We start from the raw sequence: 15,921 nt of genomic DNA, 5'->3' as shown, positions 1-15,921 counted from the left end.
CTCCCTCCCTCTCACTCTGTTGCCCAGGCTGGAGTACAGTGGCGTCATCTGGGTTCACCAAAACCTCCTTCTCCTAGGTTCAGGGTATTCTTCTGAGTCAGTCTCTTGAGTTGCTGGGATTACAGGCACAGTGCTACCATACCCAGCTAATTTTTTGTATTTTTAGTTGAGACGGGAATTTCACCATGTTGGCCAGGTTGGTCTCAAACTCCTGACCTCAAGTGATCTGCCTGCCTTGGCCTCCCAAAATGCTGGGATTACAGGTGTAAGATACCACGCCCCAACCAGTTACTTTCTATTTTTAGAAAGTAACTTGCCTCAGACAACCATTAATCAACTTTCTGTCTCTATATAGTTGCCTATTTTGAACATAAATGGAATAGTACAATATCTAGTCTTTCATATATTGCTTCTTACACTCAGCACAATGTTTCTGAGGTTCACCCATGTGGTAGAATCAATATTTTGGTCCCTTTTTATATTGAAATAGTACCTCATTTTATGAGTATACCACATTTTGTTTATCAGTTCCCCAGTTGATGGACATTTAGTTGTTTTCAGTTTGAGGCTATGATCAATAATGCTGCTATGAACATTCACATAAAATTCTCTGATTTTTAGGAGTGGAATTGCTGGGTTGTATGATAAATTTATATCTAACTTAAACCTCTAAAATGTTTTTCCAAAGCGATTGCACAAAGTTACAGTCCTATCAGCAATGTATAAGGGTTATAATTTCTTCAACATTCTCACCAGCACTGTTATTTTCTGTCTTTTTGATTATAGACCTCCTGATGAGTATGAAATGTTATCTCATTGTAGATTTGATGTTCATTTCCCTAAATGAATAAGATGTTGAATATATTTTCATGTACTCACTTAGAGAAATGTCTACGTATGTCATATATGGTCTTTGGAGAAATGTCTTTCAAATTCTTTGCCCAATTTTTTATTCAAATATTTGCTTTATTATTACAGAAATTTTCTATGTATGCGTTTATGTGTAGCATAATGTAGCTATGCCTGAAACTTGGATTCTTAGCTTAGCTCTCTCTGGAATTGTGTTTGTGTGCTTCAGGAACACAGTGTGTGCTATAGGGTAGGAAGACTCTGTGATAAGACCAAACTGGGTTTGATTCTGCAACCTACTAGTGCAATGACATTAGAATTTACCTCTATGGGTCTGAGTTTCTTCATTTGTAAAATAGGAAGTGATAATATTGCCTACCCTACAGTATAATTGTGTGAACCGAGTGCCTTACACATAATAAGTGTTTAGAAAGTTTTAGTGAAAACACTTCATTCATAAGATGAGTGTGCTGCATTAGAAAATGCCTGAAGTTTAATTGTAATTCCTTTATCCATTCAGTCATTTTAAAATGTTGATTGAATGACCGCCATATACTAGACACAGTTCTGGGTTCTGGGGATACAGCAATGAAGAAAACAGACTGAGTTCCTGCTCTCATAGAGATTACTTTTGGGTGGGGTAGGAGGGAGATAATAAACTTATCCTTATGTAATACGTCATTGGTATACAAGGTATGAAGAAACATAAAGCAGGTCAAGTAGATCAAGAACAATAGAATGTTTTCATGGAGAGTATCTTTAATGAGGTGGCTAGCATCTCTGAGAAGTACATTTAAGCAGAGGCAGATACCTGTGTGAGGTAAGACATGAGGCATCTGGGCTGACTGTGAGTTAGGAGAACAAGTGAAAACTCCTTTTTAACCTTATGGAGGTGCTATGCAATGTAACCCCCAGATCCATTTTCACCAAGTGATTGGAGGACAATTATGATTAAAGAAGTAGTGGCTATAATGGTCTGAAGTGGGAGTTCTCATTTTATCCCAACCATGGTTAAAGTGGCTATGAGGGAGATGTGGACAGAGGATAATTGATTCATGTGGATAGGCAGATTCTCTAGGGAAGAATTCAGCATACAATAACATGGAGAATGGTGGGAGAGAAGGAATGTAAAGGGGCACAAAATTTTTGGAGTGATGAATATTCACTCTTTATTGTGGTGATTGTTTCACAGGTGTATACATACACCAACACTAATGAATTTCTATACTTTAAGTATGTTCAGTTTACCATATGTCAGTCTTAACTAAATTAAGCTGTTAAAGGCAAGGCAAAACTAAAAATTCTTAAAATTGCTTTTTTTTTATAAAACCCTGGGTATTTTAAGGGGAAAACTTAAGCAATGGGTCATGGGAAATTTACCAGTTTCCATAAATTACAGATAAGTGAACAAAATAGTTGTACTAGTGGGAATAGAGGAGGTGTTGAAGTGTTGCAAATCAAGGTACTAAGATAAGTTATAGTGAATGGTTCTTGTTCAGTCATATAGTTTTCCATATAATTAGAATATATTTATATTGAATTATAGCCAATAATGTCCAAACATTTAATTATGATCATGTAGAAAAAATGCTTACTTAATAATTTCAGATATTATGGTAAATATTTTTCTAAATTTCGTTTTTATATAAATTGGTTGATCAAAATATATTTTGAAAACTTAAAAAGTAAATGAACGCATTTGCCAACTTTAAATTTAACAAAATACTTTTCATTTTTTTCAGGGCCTTCTGTCCTTAACTTTGGTAATATTTGTGTGAACTCTCCAAATACTCATGCACTTCATGTTGTTAATATGCTACCTATACATGTTTTGCTCCAGTTAGATATTGATTTAGAAGAACTTCAGAAGACCAATCAATTTTCATATGTAATTCCACCTACATCCAGTACTTACATTTCAGTGATATTTGAATCTCCTACCGTTGGAAACTTTTGGAAGTAAGAATTATTTTTGAATTCCTGTTTGTTAGATTCAAAGTGTACTTTTGTAGAATAGGTATTCATTTGCCTGAATAATTGTATTGTATATTTGTTCTCCAAACATAGAAGCTATATGTGCATCAATTTTTAGATATATAAATTGATATTTTAGTAGCAATCTAATTATCTTTCACAATTAAAGTGTTACATGCTAATAACTGTGGATGTTAATCAATGCTCTCTGCATTTTACATGTAGCTGAATTCTATAATCACAAATAGCTATCATCGGTTAAATGTGGATGCTTTTGCTGTGTTACAGGTCTTTCACGTTTACGGTGAACAACGTACCCAGTGGACACATCCTAGTGATGGCAGTTGTCCAGCTAGTAAAACTTGAGCTTTCTCCTAATGAGCTAGTATTGAGACCACGAGGCTTCTTAATACAAACGTATTTTCGGGGGACAGTTAGATTGTATAATCCTCAGAATTGTTCTGCTCAGTTTCAATGGCAACCTGTAAACGCAGGAGGAGAGATAGCATTTTCTGTTTGCCCAGCTAACGGTAACAGTTTATTGTTTGTTTGATTGATTGATTTATTTTTTCATGTATTAATGTCTACTGGTATTATTTATTGAGTGTGTACTGTGTACTGGTGCCAAGAGTATAGAAGTAAATGAGATACTGTCATCTGGGGTATTTATTTTTAAAGGCATAATACAATTTGGAAATATGGAACCTTTATTAGTGTTCTCCAGAGAAACAGACCAACAGAGAGAGAGAGAGAGAGAGAGAGAGAGAGAGAGGAGAGACATTTTAAGGAACTGGCTCTGGCTCACAGGTTGTGTGGTTGTGTGGGCTGGCAAGTTTGAAATTTGCAGGGCAGGGTGTTAGACTGGAGATACAGGGAAGAGTTGATGGTGGAGTCTTGAGTCCAAAGGTATTCTGGAGGCAGAATTTATTATTCCTCTTGGGACATCAGTCTTTTCTGGTAAGGCTTTCAAGTAATTGGATGAGACTCATCCACATTATGAAAGGAAATCTGCATGTTATTTAACTGATTGTGATAATTATTTTACGGTATATATGCATATCAAATCATTATGTTGTACACCTTGAATATATACAATATTGTAAATTGTTTTAAAAAGTTTACTGGTTTAAGTGTTAATTACATCTAAAAAAAACACTTTCACAACAGCATCTGGCCTGGAGTTTAACCAAATAACTGAGCCCCACAACCTGGAGCAGTTGAAAGATAAAATTGATTACCATAGATACTTATGGACAAACTAAATTTTGTTTAGTTTTAGTTAGATAATGATGGTACGATTCAGAATGACATATTTTTCTAGAGTATGAGTTTTTTTAGAAAGATCTAGAAATTGCTTATAGCCAATATTGAATATAGCTCATAAAATCCAATTAATAAAATCAAGGACTTAAAACTAAGTAAGATGATTTTTAATTAATAGAAGACAATCTCAGATATATCTTGTTTGACATGTCCTGTATTTGTGAACCATCCTCTTAACCTTGCTTCTGCCATTCCCTGGAGTCTATAATTTTACATAGTATACCTGCTGTAACATGAACACTTGTAACTGCTAAACTGTGACTTGCTTAGTAGCCTGTTGAATTTTACAAACATCCTTGTGTTGTGCTGTGAGGACCTCATGATGGCACAAGCTATCATTTAGGAAAGAAGATCACAATGTAGAAGTTGAATGATCAATACCATATCTTTGTCTTGTGTATATGTCATGCCTTTCCAGCTAGATGAAAAGAGCCGGATCTTTGTATCTATAGTGACTCATTTGGTACTTTATAACAGCTGAAGTCCAATTTTGCGTGAATGGAAACTAAAACAGACTTTGGATAATCTTAGCTGCTCACTAGCTATTTTAACTTAGCAAAGTATCTATGAATACAAGTTTCCTCATCTGTAAAATGGAGAGATGAATACATCTCAAAGATTAAATATGTGGGAAACTTCTCTAGTGCCTGGCAAAGAGTAGGTGCCAAATAAATGGATAGTCATTTTATTACAAAAATTTTCTAAATCTGTTTGGAAATTTTTCCTAAAAGGATCCTCCGAGTAATAACCTAATCTGCCTCTTTCCCTCTATCCTCATTAGAAATCCCTTGCTACCTGCTTCGTTCCTTCTGTCTTTCCTCCCTCCTTTCTTCCCTTTCTATTTCCCTTCCTCTTCCCCTTCCCTCTCTCTTTAAGTTTAATTTAGCAATGGTTGTTATTTAGAGTCTAAGTAGAAATAAGTTATACTTCATATTTCAGAGGAGTTCTGGTTTGTAGAAATCTTGCCTTAAGCATATTTTCTTGTGAATATTAGTCATTTCCAAATCAATGGTTTATATAACTCTAAAGATGCTTGTAATAGGGAATGTTATAAAAATAATCTTAAGTATTAAATTAAATTCACTTAGTTTTAGTGTGGATGTATAGACAGAGATTTTGACAAATTTAACAAGGGGAAGAGTGGGACAGTCCCTTCAGTAGGTTTGGAGGTCACCAATACAGTTGTTTAATGTTTTTATTAATGTGGATTTACTTAGAACCATTCTAGATAGTAATTTATTAAGTATCTGAGGTATACTTTCATCAATATTTCACAGATTCACCTGACCAAGCTCTTTTTAAATTATAACACTGAAAATACTGGATCCTGCCTCAATCGATTGTAGTGCTGAGAGAGTAATTAGAGAAGAGAACATATTTCTGTACACTTAAGATATTTTAGATAAAAATTATTCCATTTCTTTGAACAGGTATCAAACAGTGGTTGTTGTATTATCAGCATTCCAGCTGTAGCTTCTGACCAACCATCTGATACTGTGCCTAGAGTATTTAAAAAGCTCACTACCCTATACTTTTCCTTGTATTAATATTTCTGTATTCTAAATAGGGAGGAATGTGCTAGGCTTGCCTTATTACCGCCATGGTAAAATCTACCTTCTCATATCTTTCTGCCTTTTAAAAGACTGGAAGTGCTTTCTCCTTTGTCTTGCTATGCTAAGATTTATTGTTCTTTGTTAAAATACTATTTAAACAAGACCTTTAAGCCACTGCCTTGAGAGACATACTTTTCAACTGAGGCCTCTCCTATGTGATGAGTATATAATGGATCAGTAAATTTCTGCTGGTTTTTCTTTTGTTGGTCTGACTTTTGTTTTCAAGAAAGTATCTCAATTAAACATTTATGAGGGTTGAGAAAATAAATTAGATTTTCTCCCCTTCAGCTGGATTGAGCAAGGCTGGGACTGGTAGAGCTGGTACTGCATATAACCTAGGAGTGAGAGAAGTAAGAAAGAGAGTGAGAGTGAATTGATCAAAAGCAAGTCTATGGATTGAGTGATTCAAGGTTTTAGTAAGGATAAAGATAACAAAAACAATAAAGCAGAAACATGAACAATATCCACAGGAAAAAGTCCAATTAGAAGTGAATTCTATCTTAGAAAGTATCGATCCACTCTTGGCTGGGCATGGTGACTCATGCCTGTAATCCCAGCACTTTGAGAGGCTGAGGTGGGCAGATCACCCGAGGTTGGGAATTCGAGAGCAGCCTGACCAACATGGAGAAGCCACGTCTCTATTAAAAATACAAAAATTCACCGGGCATGGTGGTGGGCACCTGTAGTCCCAGCTACTCGGGAGGCTGAGGCAGGAGAATCGCTTGAACCTGGGAGGCAGAGGTTGCAGTGAGCTGAGATTGCACCATTGCACTCCAGCCTGGGCTGCAAGAGCGAAACTTTGTCTCAAAAAAGAAAAAATATATATCAATCCACTCTTATATTCTCCCCTTACAATATCCACTATCCCAGCACAAATACAAAACCTATCATGCCTCTAGGAAAAAGGACAAAGACAATATAAATTTTAATTTAGAATTATTCGTTTTAGTTTATAAAAATACAGAGAGAGGCATATGAATATATGTATTGTCCAGGATGGAAAACCAATATAGCACAAGAAAAATACCTTAGTAAAGCATCACTTTCTATTTATAAAAAAGTAAAAACAATATGAAATTGAGTAATAATTATATAAATACTCTGAGGAAAGGAACATAAGCAAAACTACATATGCTACAAATTATAAACACTTTTTTCAATGCTATATGAAATAGATTTGAGCATCATATTGTTGTATTCTTAACAAGGCAAGTATTCACAGCATTACTTATACAGATATTTTACTTGAAATTAAATATCTTTGTATATTTGGTGATTGTTTAGTTAAAAGTTATAAGAGGTACAATGAGCAACCAAAGAAAATAAAATGTAAAAACCTCTCCTGCAAAAATAAGAGTTCTAAAGACCACGAGAAGTATAACTCGTGCTCTAGTTTATAATATTGTAATTCCACTTCTCTTTTACAAAAATTAAGTATCATCATTGTATTTCCTTGGCAGCCATAAGGCAAGCCCAGCACATTCCTCCCTATTTAGAATACAGAAATATTAATACAAGAAAAAGTATAGGGTAGTGAGCTTTTTAAATACTCTCGGCACAGGATCAGATGGTTGGTCAGAAGCTATAGCTGGAATGCTGATAATACAACAACCACTGTTTGATACCTGTTCAAACAAACTGAAGAGGATTTATCTAGAATATATTAAACATATACCTAAAATCTGCTCCCAGATTTCTCTGGTGCCTGCTGGTGTCTTCTCTGGGCCAATAAGCAAGTGATGTCTCCAGTAAGGAACGATTTATGTCCCAACATCAGGCAAACAGAGGCTAAGGCCCAGCGTTCTCCTGTGTTTTTAGTTTAACAATCTTAATGTATTGGGGAGAAATACTTTGTTTTCCTTCACAGATAGCCAGTTTCTTTCCCATACCCCTGATATAGTTAATATTCCTGAAGAAAAAATATAAAACTGTGCTCATTGGAGGGAGAAAATTCTTCTCATGCTGACTTGTCAATATGGATGTAAAATTCTTTCATTGCTTTCAGCTCTTCTCAGGGCACTAAAGTAGCTTTATTTATAGCACTGAATATTCTTTGTTGAAATTACTTCCCATCACATTCTCCCCCAAACCCCAAAGAACAGGAGTGTATATATACACACACACACATACCACATTTGCTTTATCCAGTCTAGTATTGATAGGTATTTAGGTGGATTTTGTGTGATTGCTATGGTTAATAGGGACAGACACATATATGTGTCATTATGGTAGAATCAGTTACATTCACTTGGATATATACCCAAAAATGAGATTGCTGGGTCAAATATTAGTTCTGTTTTAAATTATTGGAGAAATACCAAACTGGTTTCTATAGTGGCTGAACTAATTTAAACTCCCACCAGCAGTGTATAAGTATTCTGTTTTCTTTGTAACCTCAACAGCATTGGTTATTATTTGTCTTTTTAGTAGTAGCCCTTCTGACTGGTATGGGATGGTATCTCATTGTGGTTTTGACTTACATTTCACTAATGATTAGTGATGTTGAGAATTTTTTTTTCATATGCTTGTTGGCTACATGAATGTCTTATTTTGAGAAATGTCTGTTCATATCCCTTGCCTATTTTTTAATATTAGACTTTTGTCAGATATGTATATAGTTTGAAAAATCTTTTTCCCCATTCTGTAGATTGTATTTTTACCTGTTGATAGTTAATTTTGCTGTGCAGAAACTCTTTAGTTTAATTAGGTCTCATTTGTCAATTTTTGTTTTTGTCGCAATTGCTTTTGGCTTCTTCATCATGAAATCTTTGCTGGAGCCTATCTCCTGGATGGTATTTCCTAGGTTATTTTCTAGGGTTTTTAGTTTTAGGTTTTGCATTTTAATCTTTATGGCATTCTGAGTTGATTTTTGTATGTTGTCTAAAGAAAGAGTCTAACTTCAATTTTCTGCATATGGCTAGCCAGTTATCCTAACATTATTTGTTGTATAGGGAGTCTTTTCTCTTTTGCTTGTTTTTATCAATTTTGTCAAAATAGATAGTTGTAGGTGTATGGCTTTAATTCTGTGTATGGCTCTCTAGTCTGTTCCATTGGTCTATGTGTCTGTTTTTCTACCAGGACCATGCTGTTTTCATTATTGTAGTCTTGTAGTATAGTTTGAAGTTGGATAAGGTGATGCCTCCAAGTTTGTTCTTTTTGGTTAGGATTGTTTTGGCAATTTGGGGCTCTTTATATGGTTCTGTATGAATTTTAAAATAGTACTCTTACAATTCTATGAAGAATGTCAATGGTAGTGTGAGAGGAATAGCATTGAATCTGTACATTGCTTTGGTCATTTTAACAGTATAGATTCTTTCAATTCATGAGCAGGAAATATTTTTCTATTTGTTTGTGTCATCCTTGATTTCCTTCACTAGTGTTATAATTCTCATTGTGGAGATCTTTCACCTTCCCGGTTAACTGTATTCCCAGGTGTTTTATTCCTTTAGAGGCTATTGTGAGTGGGATCACATTCCTGATTTAGCTCTCAGCTGAGATGTTGTATAGAAAAGCTACTGATTTTCATACATTGATTGTGGATCCTGAAATTTTGCTGAAGTTGTTTATCCAATCTAGGTCCATTTGATCAGAGAATATGGGGTTTTCTAGGTATAGAATCCTATCATCCTAAAACAGAGATAGTTTGACTTTCTTCCTATTTGGATCTTTTATTTATTTCTCGTGCTTGATTGCTCTGGCTAGGACTTCTAGTGCTATGCTGAATATAAATCATGGGAATAGAAGTTCCTGTTTTGATCTAATTCTACAGATAAATACTTCCAGCTCTTTCCTGTTCAGCATGATGTTGGCTGTGTGTTTATAATAGATGGCTCTTATTATTTTGAGGTGTGTTCCTTCGTGCTTAGTTCATTGAGGGCTTTTGATATGAAGGGATGTTGAATTATGTTGAAAGCCTTTTCTGTATCTATTGAGATTATTATGTATTTTTTGTTTTTAGTTCTATTTATGTGATTAATCACATGTATTGATTTGTGTATGTGGAACCAACCTATGTCTCTTGGTGTAAGCCCTATTTGAACACGGTGGATTAGCTTTCTGATGTGCTCTTGGATATGGCCTGCTAGTAATTTATTAAGAATCTTTACATCTATGTCCATCAAGGATTTGGGCCTGAAGTTTTCTTTTTTTGTTGTATCTCTGCCAGGTTTTGGTATTAGAATCATCCTGACCTCATGGAATGAGTTATGGAGGAGTCACTCTCCCTCAATTTTTTTGGAATAGTTTCAGTAAGAATAGTGCCAGCTCTTCTTTTTACATCTGGTAGAATTTGACTGTGAATCTTGTTGGTTCTGGGCTTTTTCTGGTTGGTAGGGTTTTTACTACTGATTTCATTTCAGAATTCATTATTGGTCTGTTCAGGGTTTCAATTTCCTTCTGGTTCAATCATGAGAGGCTATATGTTTCCAGGAATTTATCTGTTTCTTGTAGGCTTTCTAGTTTTTTGTGTACAGAAGTGTTTGTAATATTTTGTAAGGTTTTTTTTTTTTTTTTTTGTATTTCTGTGGGATAGGTATTAATGTCACCTTTGTTATTTCTGATCTATTTGGATCGTTTTTTTCCTTTCTTAGTCTAGATAATCGTCCATCAATCTTATTTATTCCTTCAAATAACCAGTTCATGGATTTGCTTTAATTTTGTATGGATTTCCATGTCTCCATTTAATTCACTTCAGCTATGATTTTGGTTATTTCTGGTCTTCTGCTAGCTTTCTGGTTGGTTTACTGTTTTTCTAGTTCCTCTAGTTGTGATGTTTGGTTGTTAATTTGAGATCTTTCCAACTTTTCAATGGGGGTGTTTAGCACTATAAACTTTCTGCTTAATATTGTGTTAGCTGTGTCCCAGAGAGTCTGCTATGTTATATTTTTTTCTCATTAGTTCTAAAAAAATTTTTAATTTCTCCTTAATTTCATTGTTTACCCAAAAGTCATTCAGGAGCAAGTTGTTAATTTCCATATAATTATATGGTTTTGAGCAACCTTCTTAGCATTGATTTCAATTTTTATTGTGCTGTGGTCTGATGGTGTTTTTTTTTTAACTTGCTGATAATTTTTCTATGGCCAGTTTCGTGGTCATTTTTGGAGTATGTGCCATGTGCAGATGAGAGGGATGTATACTCTGATGTTTGGGAGTAGAGAGTTCTGTATACGTCTGTTAGGCCCATTTGGTCAGGTTTTGAGTTTAGGTTCTGAATATCTTTGTTAGTTTTCTGCCTGAGTGGTCTGTCTGATAATGTTAGTGGGACGTTAATGTCTCCACTATTAGTGTGTTTATCTAAGTCTCTTTGTAGGTCTTAACTTGTTTTATAAATCTGGGTGCTCCTGTTTTGGGTACATATGCCAAGGCTTATCTCTGTACTCCTGGGCTGTATGCTGTAACTCTGGGGACTGGTATTGGGCCCCAGGTTTGTTCTCTGGCTCCTGAAGATTAGGAACCTGCTGTGGTGTGGGGACTGATGTGTTCCTGGTCTGCTGGCCACAGCATTCCTATTGGTGATGCTGCCAAAAGCACTTCATTGGGGCCAGGGTGGTGGGATGCACTTGTACTAGCAGTCGTGGTGTGGTGGGGTGCACACGGACACTAATACCAGCAGGGGAGGAGAGGGAAGGTCAGTCTGCACACATGCCCTGGCTAAATTCTTCTAGAGGAACACTGCAAGCCTTGGAGTGTGGGCATCCCAAGTTGTGTTCAACTGTGGCGGTTCCCATGCCAAACCCCTCTGGGCTCTACACAGCCTGGAATCTTGCCCCTGCCTCCTCTCTAAGTGGCTCTCCCTGCCAGCATGAGCTTATTTAATCCCCACAATGTGATTCTCTGAGTTAAATACAATTGTTTTCTCTATTTTACATGTGATTAAACTGAGCTACAGAGCAATTAAGGAAATTGTCCATGGTTTCAGGTAGTAAGTGCCAGTTCTGGAGTTTGAACTAGGGAGACCTTAGAATTTGTGCTCTTTTGGGTTGGTCCTTCTTGAGGAGTATCTTTGTGGTGTTCTCTGTATTTTCTGAATTTGAATGTTGGTCTATCTTGCTAGATTGGGGAGGTTCTCCTGGATAATATCCTGAAGTGTGTTTTCCAACTTGCTTTCATTCTTCCTGTCATTTTCAGGTACACCAATCAAACATAGGTTTGGTGTTTTCACATAGTCCCATATTTCTTGGAGGCTTTGTTCATTCCTTTTCATTGTTTGTTCTCTAATCTTGTCTTCATGCTTTCTTTCATTAAGTTAATCTTTAATCTCTGATATCCTTTCTTCCACTTGATGGATTTGGCTATTGATATTTGTGTATGCTTCACGCAGTTCTCATGTTGTGTTTTTCAGTCCCATCAGGTCATTTATGTTCTTCTCTAAACTGGTTATTATAGTTAGCAATTCCTCTACCCTTTTATCAAGGTTCTTAGCTTCCTTGCATTGGGTTAGAACCTGCTCCTTTAGCTCAGAGGAGTTTATTACTACCCACCTTCTGAAGCCTACTTATATCAATTCATCAAATTCATTTTCCATCCAGTTTTGTTCCCTTGCTGGTGAGGAGTTGTGATCATTTGGAGAAGAAGAGGTGTTCTGGTTTTTGGAATTTTCAGTCTTTTTATACTGGTTTTTCCCTCATCCCTGTGGATTTATCTACCTTTGGTCTTTGATGTTGGTGACGTTTGGATGGGGTTTTTGTCTGGTCATCCTTTTTGTTGATCTTGATGCTATTGCTTTCTGTTTGTTAGTTTTCCTTCTAACAGTCAGGCCTCTCTTCTGTATGTCTGATGGAGATTTCTGAGAGTCCACCCCAGATGCTGTTTGCCTGGGTATCAACCAGCAGACATTGCAGAACAGCAAAGATTGCCGCCTGCTCCTTCCTCGAGAAGCTTTGTCCCAGAGGGGCACCTGCCAGATGCCAGCTGGAGCTCTCCTTTATGAGGTGTCTGTCCACCCCTGCTGGGAGGTGTCTGCCAGTCAGGAGGCATGGGGGTCAGGGACCCACTTAAGGAGGCAGTCTGTCCTTTAGCAGAGCTAAAATGCTGTGCTGGGAGTTCCACTGATCTCTTCAGAGCAGGCAGGCAGGAATGATTAAGTCTGCTGAAGCTGCACCCATGGCCACCCCTTCCCCTAGGTGCTCTGTCCCAGGGATATGGGAGCTTTATCTATAAGCCCCTGAATGGGGGTGCTGCCTTTCTTTCAGAGATGTCCTGCCCAGAGAGGAGGAATCTAGAGAGGCAATCTGGCTATAGCAGCTTTGCAGCTCTGCGGTGGGCTCCACCCAGTCTGAACTTCCCCATGGCTTTGTATAGACTGTGAGGGGAAAACAGCCTACTCACACCTAAGAAATGGTGGGCGCCCCTCCCCCTACCAACCTCAAGTGTCCCAGGTCGACTTCAGACTGCTGTGCTGGAAGCGAGAATTTCAAGCCAGTGGATCTTAGCTTGCTGGGCTCCAAGGTGGTGGGATCCACTGAGCAAGACCACTTGGCTCCCTTGCTTCAGCCCGTTTTCCAGGGAGTGAATGGTTCTGTCTTGCTGGCATTCCAGGAGACAGTGGGGTACAAAAAAATACTCCTGCAGCTAGCTTGATGTCTGCCAAATGGCCGCCCGGTTTTGTGCTTGATACCCAGGGATCTGGTGGTGTAGGCAGCTGAGGGAATCTCCTGGTTTGTGCGTTGCAAAGATGGTGTGAAAAGCATAGTATCTGGGCCAGAATGCGCCATTCCTCACGGCATGGTCCCTCAGAGCTTCCCTTGGCTAGGGAAGGGAGTTCCCCAACCCCGTTTGCCTCCTGGGTGAGGCAATGCCCCACCCTGCTTTGGCTTGCCATCCTTGGGCTGCTCCCACTGTCTAACCAGTCCCAATGAGATGAATGGGGTACCTCAGTTGGAAATGCAGAAATAACCTACCTTCTGCATTGATCTCTGGGACTTGCAGACTGGAGCTGTTCCTATTCAGCCATCTTGCCTGGGAGTCCGAATTTGTGCTCTTTTAACCACCATGATATATGATACCTTTTCACATTGTGGAAGGCCACATGATAAGGAATGTTAATATAGGAAGCTAGCAGAGCGCACTGGTCTTTGGAGGCATTGCCAACCTGTTAAGACAGGTCTGGAATACCTATCCTTGGGATTTTGATTGAGTAAAATAAATAAACTCTTATCTACTTAACCCAGTGAATCAGGGCTTTTTGTTATTTACATTCAAATGTAATCTTGATGGACCCTTATTAAACTGATGGCACTTCCATAACAAGTTCTCTTCTTCTTCTTCTTTTTTTTTTTTTTGAGACTCAGTCTCGCTCTGTTGTAGAGGCTGGAGTGGTGATGGCATTATCTCGGCTCACTGCAACCTCTGCCTTTTGGGTTCAAGCGATTCTCCTGCCTCAGCCTCCCAAGTAGCTGGAACTACAGGCACATCCAGCTAACTTTTTTTTTGTATTTTTAGTAGAGACAGGGTTTCACTGTGTTAGCCAGGATGGTCTTGATCCTTATGATCCACCTGCCTTGGCCTCCCAAAGTGCTGGGATTACAGGTGTGAGCCACTGCACCTGGCTTTCTTTTTATAATTTAATGTGCCTAACACAGTGTTGGCATTCAAGAGTATTAAAAATATCTGATATTGGGTATTTTCTGGGCATCACACACTATGTTACTCTCTGTACATATGTTGTTATCTCCCTATATGGCCACTGCAAAACTAAGAGGGAGATAGGCACTGTATCCTTTTTAAGACTTAGAAAACTTCCATTCCATGACACTCAACCTGACCCAAGGCAAAGTTTGCTTGTGATGGTGTTTGATTTCTTTCATTCAGTATCCTGTGCCTCTGATACTCAGGGGCTCCTCCCTTTCTGAAGGAAGAGAGCACCTAAGTTATTGTTTCCATTAAATATTATTTTCCTTACTTTAAAGGAAATGATGAATTTAAACAGATAAAACAGCTCACACCAAATGTGTCTGATACCACATAGTTTTCAGTGTATTTGAATTGTAGCAATGTGTTAATTACCGATAGCTAAATCAGAAGCTACATCTCTAGGGATGTATGTATTTAGAAAAAAGTTCTCTGATAATGATAATTCTTCCTTCTGTGAGCTGAATGAACGATGCTGACAAACATCCCAGAATGTCAGGAAACATGTGGAGTGGGCAATTTTGTTAGGAATCACAAATGATTTTCTACTGTCTATATGTAAATTTATCTCTAATCATAGAGTATTTGCTTCATTGCTAAGTTTTCTATTGTTTTCCAAATAATGGTATATTTTTTGTGTATTTTATTTGCCTATTAAAATTGAAAAATGAGGCATGCATTTTCTATTTTAATCAAACTCTATAGGTCAATACTCATTTGATAATATCTCACTTAGCATTTTTCTGGTTTTGGAGTTTAATTTTAATAATTTATTTAATGACATTACATTTTTACCTTAACTCTTATTTTGGATAGTTACAAAAATAAATACAATTAAAATGTGGAAAATGTCTTATTTTCTCTCTACATTTTCTGTAGGCACTGTAGAAGCATACTCCTCACTGGAATGTGAAGTAACATGGCAGCCAGGCTTCAGGTCTCCAGAAGAAGGAGAATTTATTCTTCATGTCTTAAAAGGAAACATGGTGAAACTAAAATGTGTTGCGCATGTAATTATTTTCCTTGAACATGGTTTTATTTTGAGGGCTATAAATTGGTTGGGTGTACACTGGTTTGTATAGTTACCTGTATCTAGAATTAACTCTGAAACCCAAGACTTTCATGCCAACAATACTAGTTTTTGTTAGAGCCTCTACTGAATATGTAACATCATCATGGGAGCCATTGAAATGACATTATTTTATTAAGAGAAACAAAAAATATATCCAGAGAATATACTTGATGGATTAAAAATGTGAGTCAAGTGAAAGCTGTAATATGTAATTTTACCCTTTTTCTGGTACAATCCCGAAGGCCTTAACTTCATGACTCAGTCACCAAGCATATATTTTACATGTATACCAAATTTTCTATCCAATGTTCTTAGAAATATTAAAGAAGCCAAAAGCTCCTTTATCAAATCCCATCTATATTTCTAGGACATGATGATACTCTTACATATTTCAGCTGTGAAAGATTTTGTAGCCTTAAGACATGAGAGATTCATCCACTTTTAGTGATGGCAAGTGACAGT

At 37.1% G+C, this 15,921-nt stretch overlaps 1 protein-coding gene across 1 annotated transcript in view; it reads left to right on the top strand.

Annotated features, from left to right (window-relative positions):
* Positions 1–15,469, top strand: part of LOC119473473 (cilia- and flagella-associated protein 47-like) — a 73,316-nt gene extending 57,847 nt beyond the window's left edge. Inside the window, exons 14-16 of the mRNA XM_037743993.1 lie at positions 2,592–2,808; positions 3,112–3,353; positions 15,267–15,469. Of these exons, the coding sequence (XP_037599921.1) occupies positions 2,592–2,808; positions 3,112–3,353; positions 15,267–15,469 (662 nt within the window). The remainder of the gene's footprint in view (positions 1–2,591; positions 2,809–3,111; positions 3,354–15,266) is intronic.
* The last annotated feature ends 452 nt before the right edge of the window (positions 15,470–15,921 follow it).

Source organism: Cebus imitator, unplaced genomic scaffold (assembly GCF_001604975.1).
Source record: "Cebus imitator isolate Cc_AM_T3 unplaced genomic scaffold, Cebus_imitator-1.0 Scaffold161, whole genome shotgun sequence".
NCBI lineage: Eukaryota > Metazoa > Chordata > Mammalia > Primates > Cebidae > Cebus > Cebus imitator.
The sequence above is the reverse complement of the archived record's forward strand: the minus strand, read 5'-3'. Positions and strand labels throughout refer to the sequence as shown.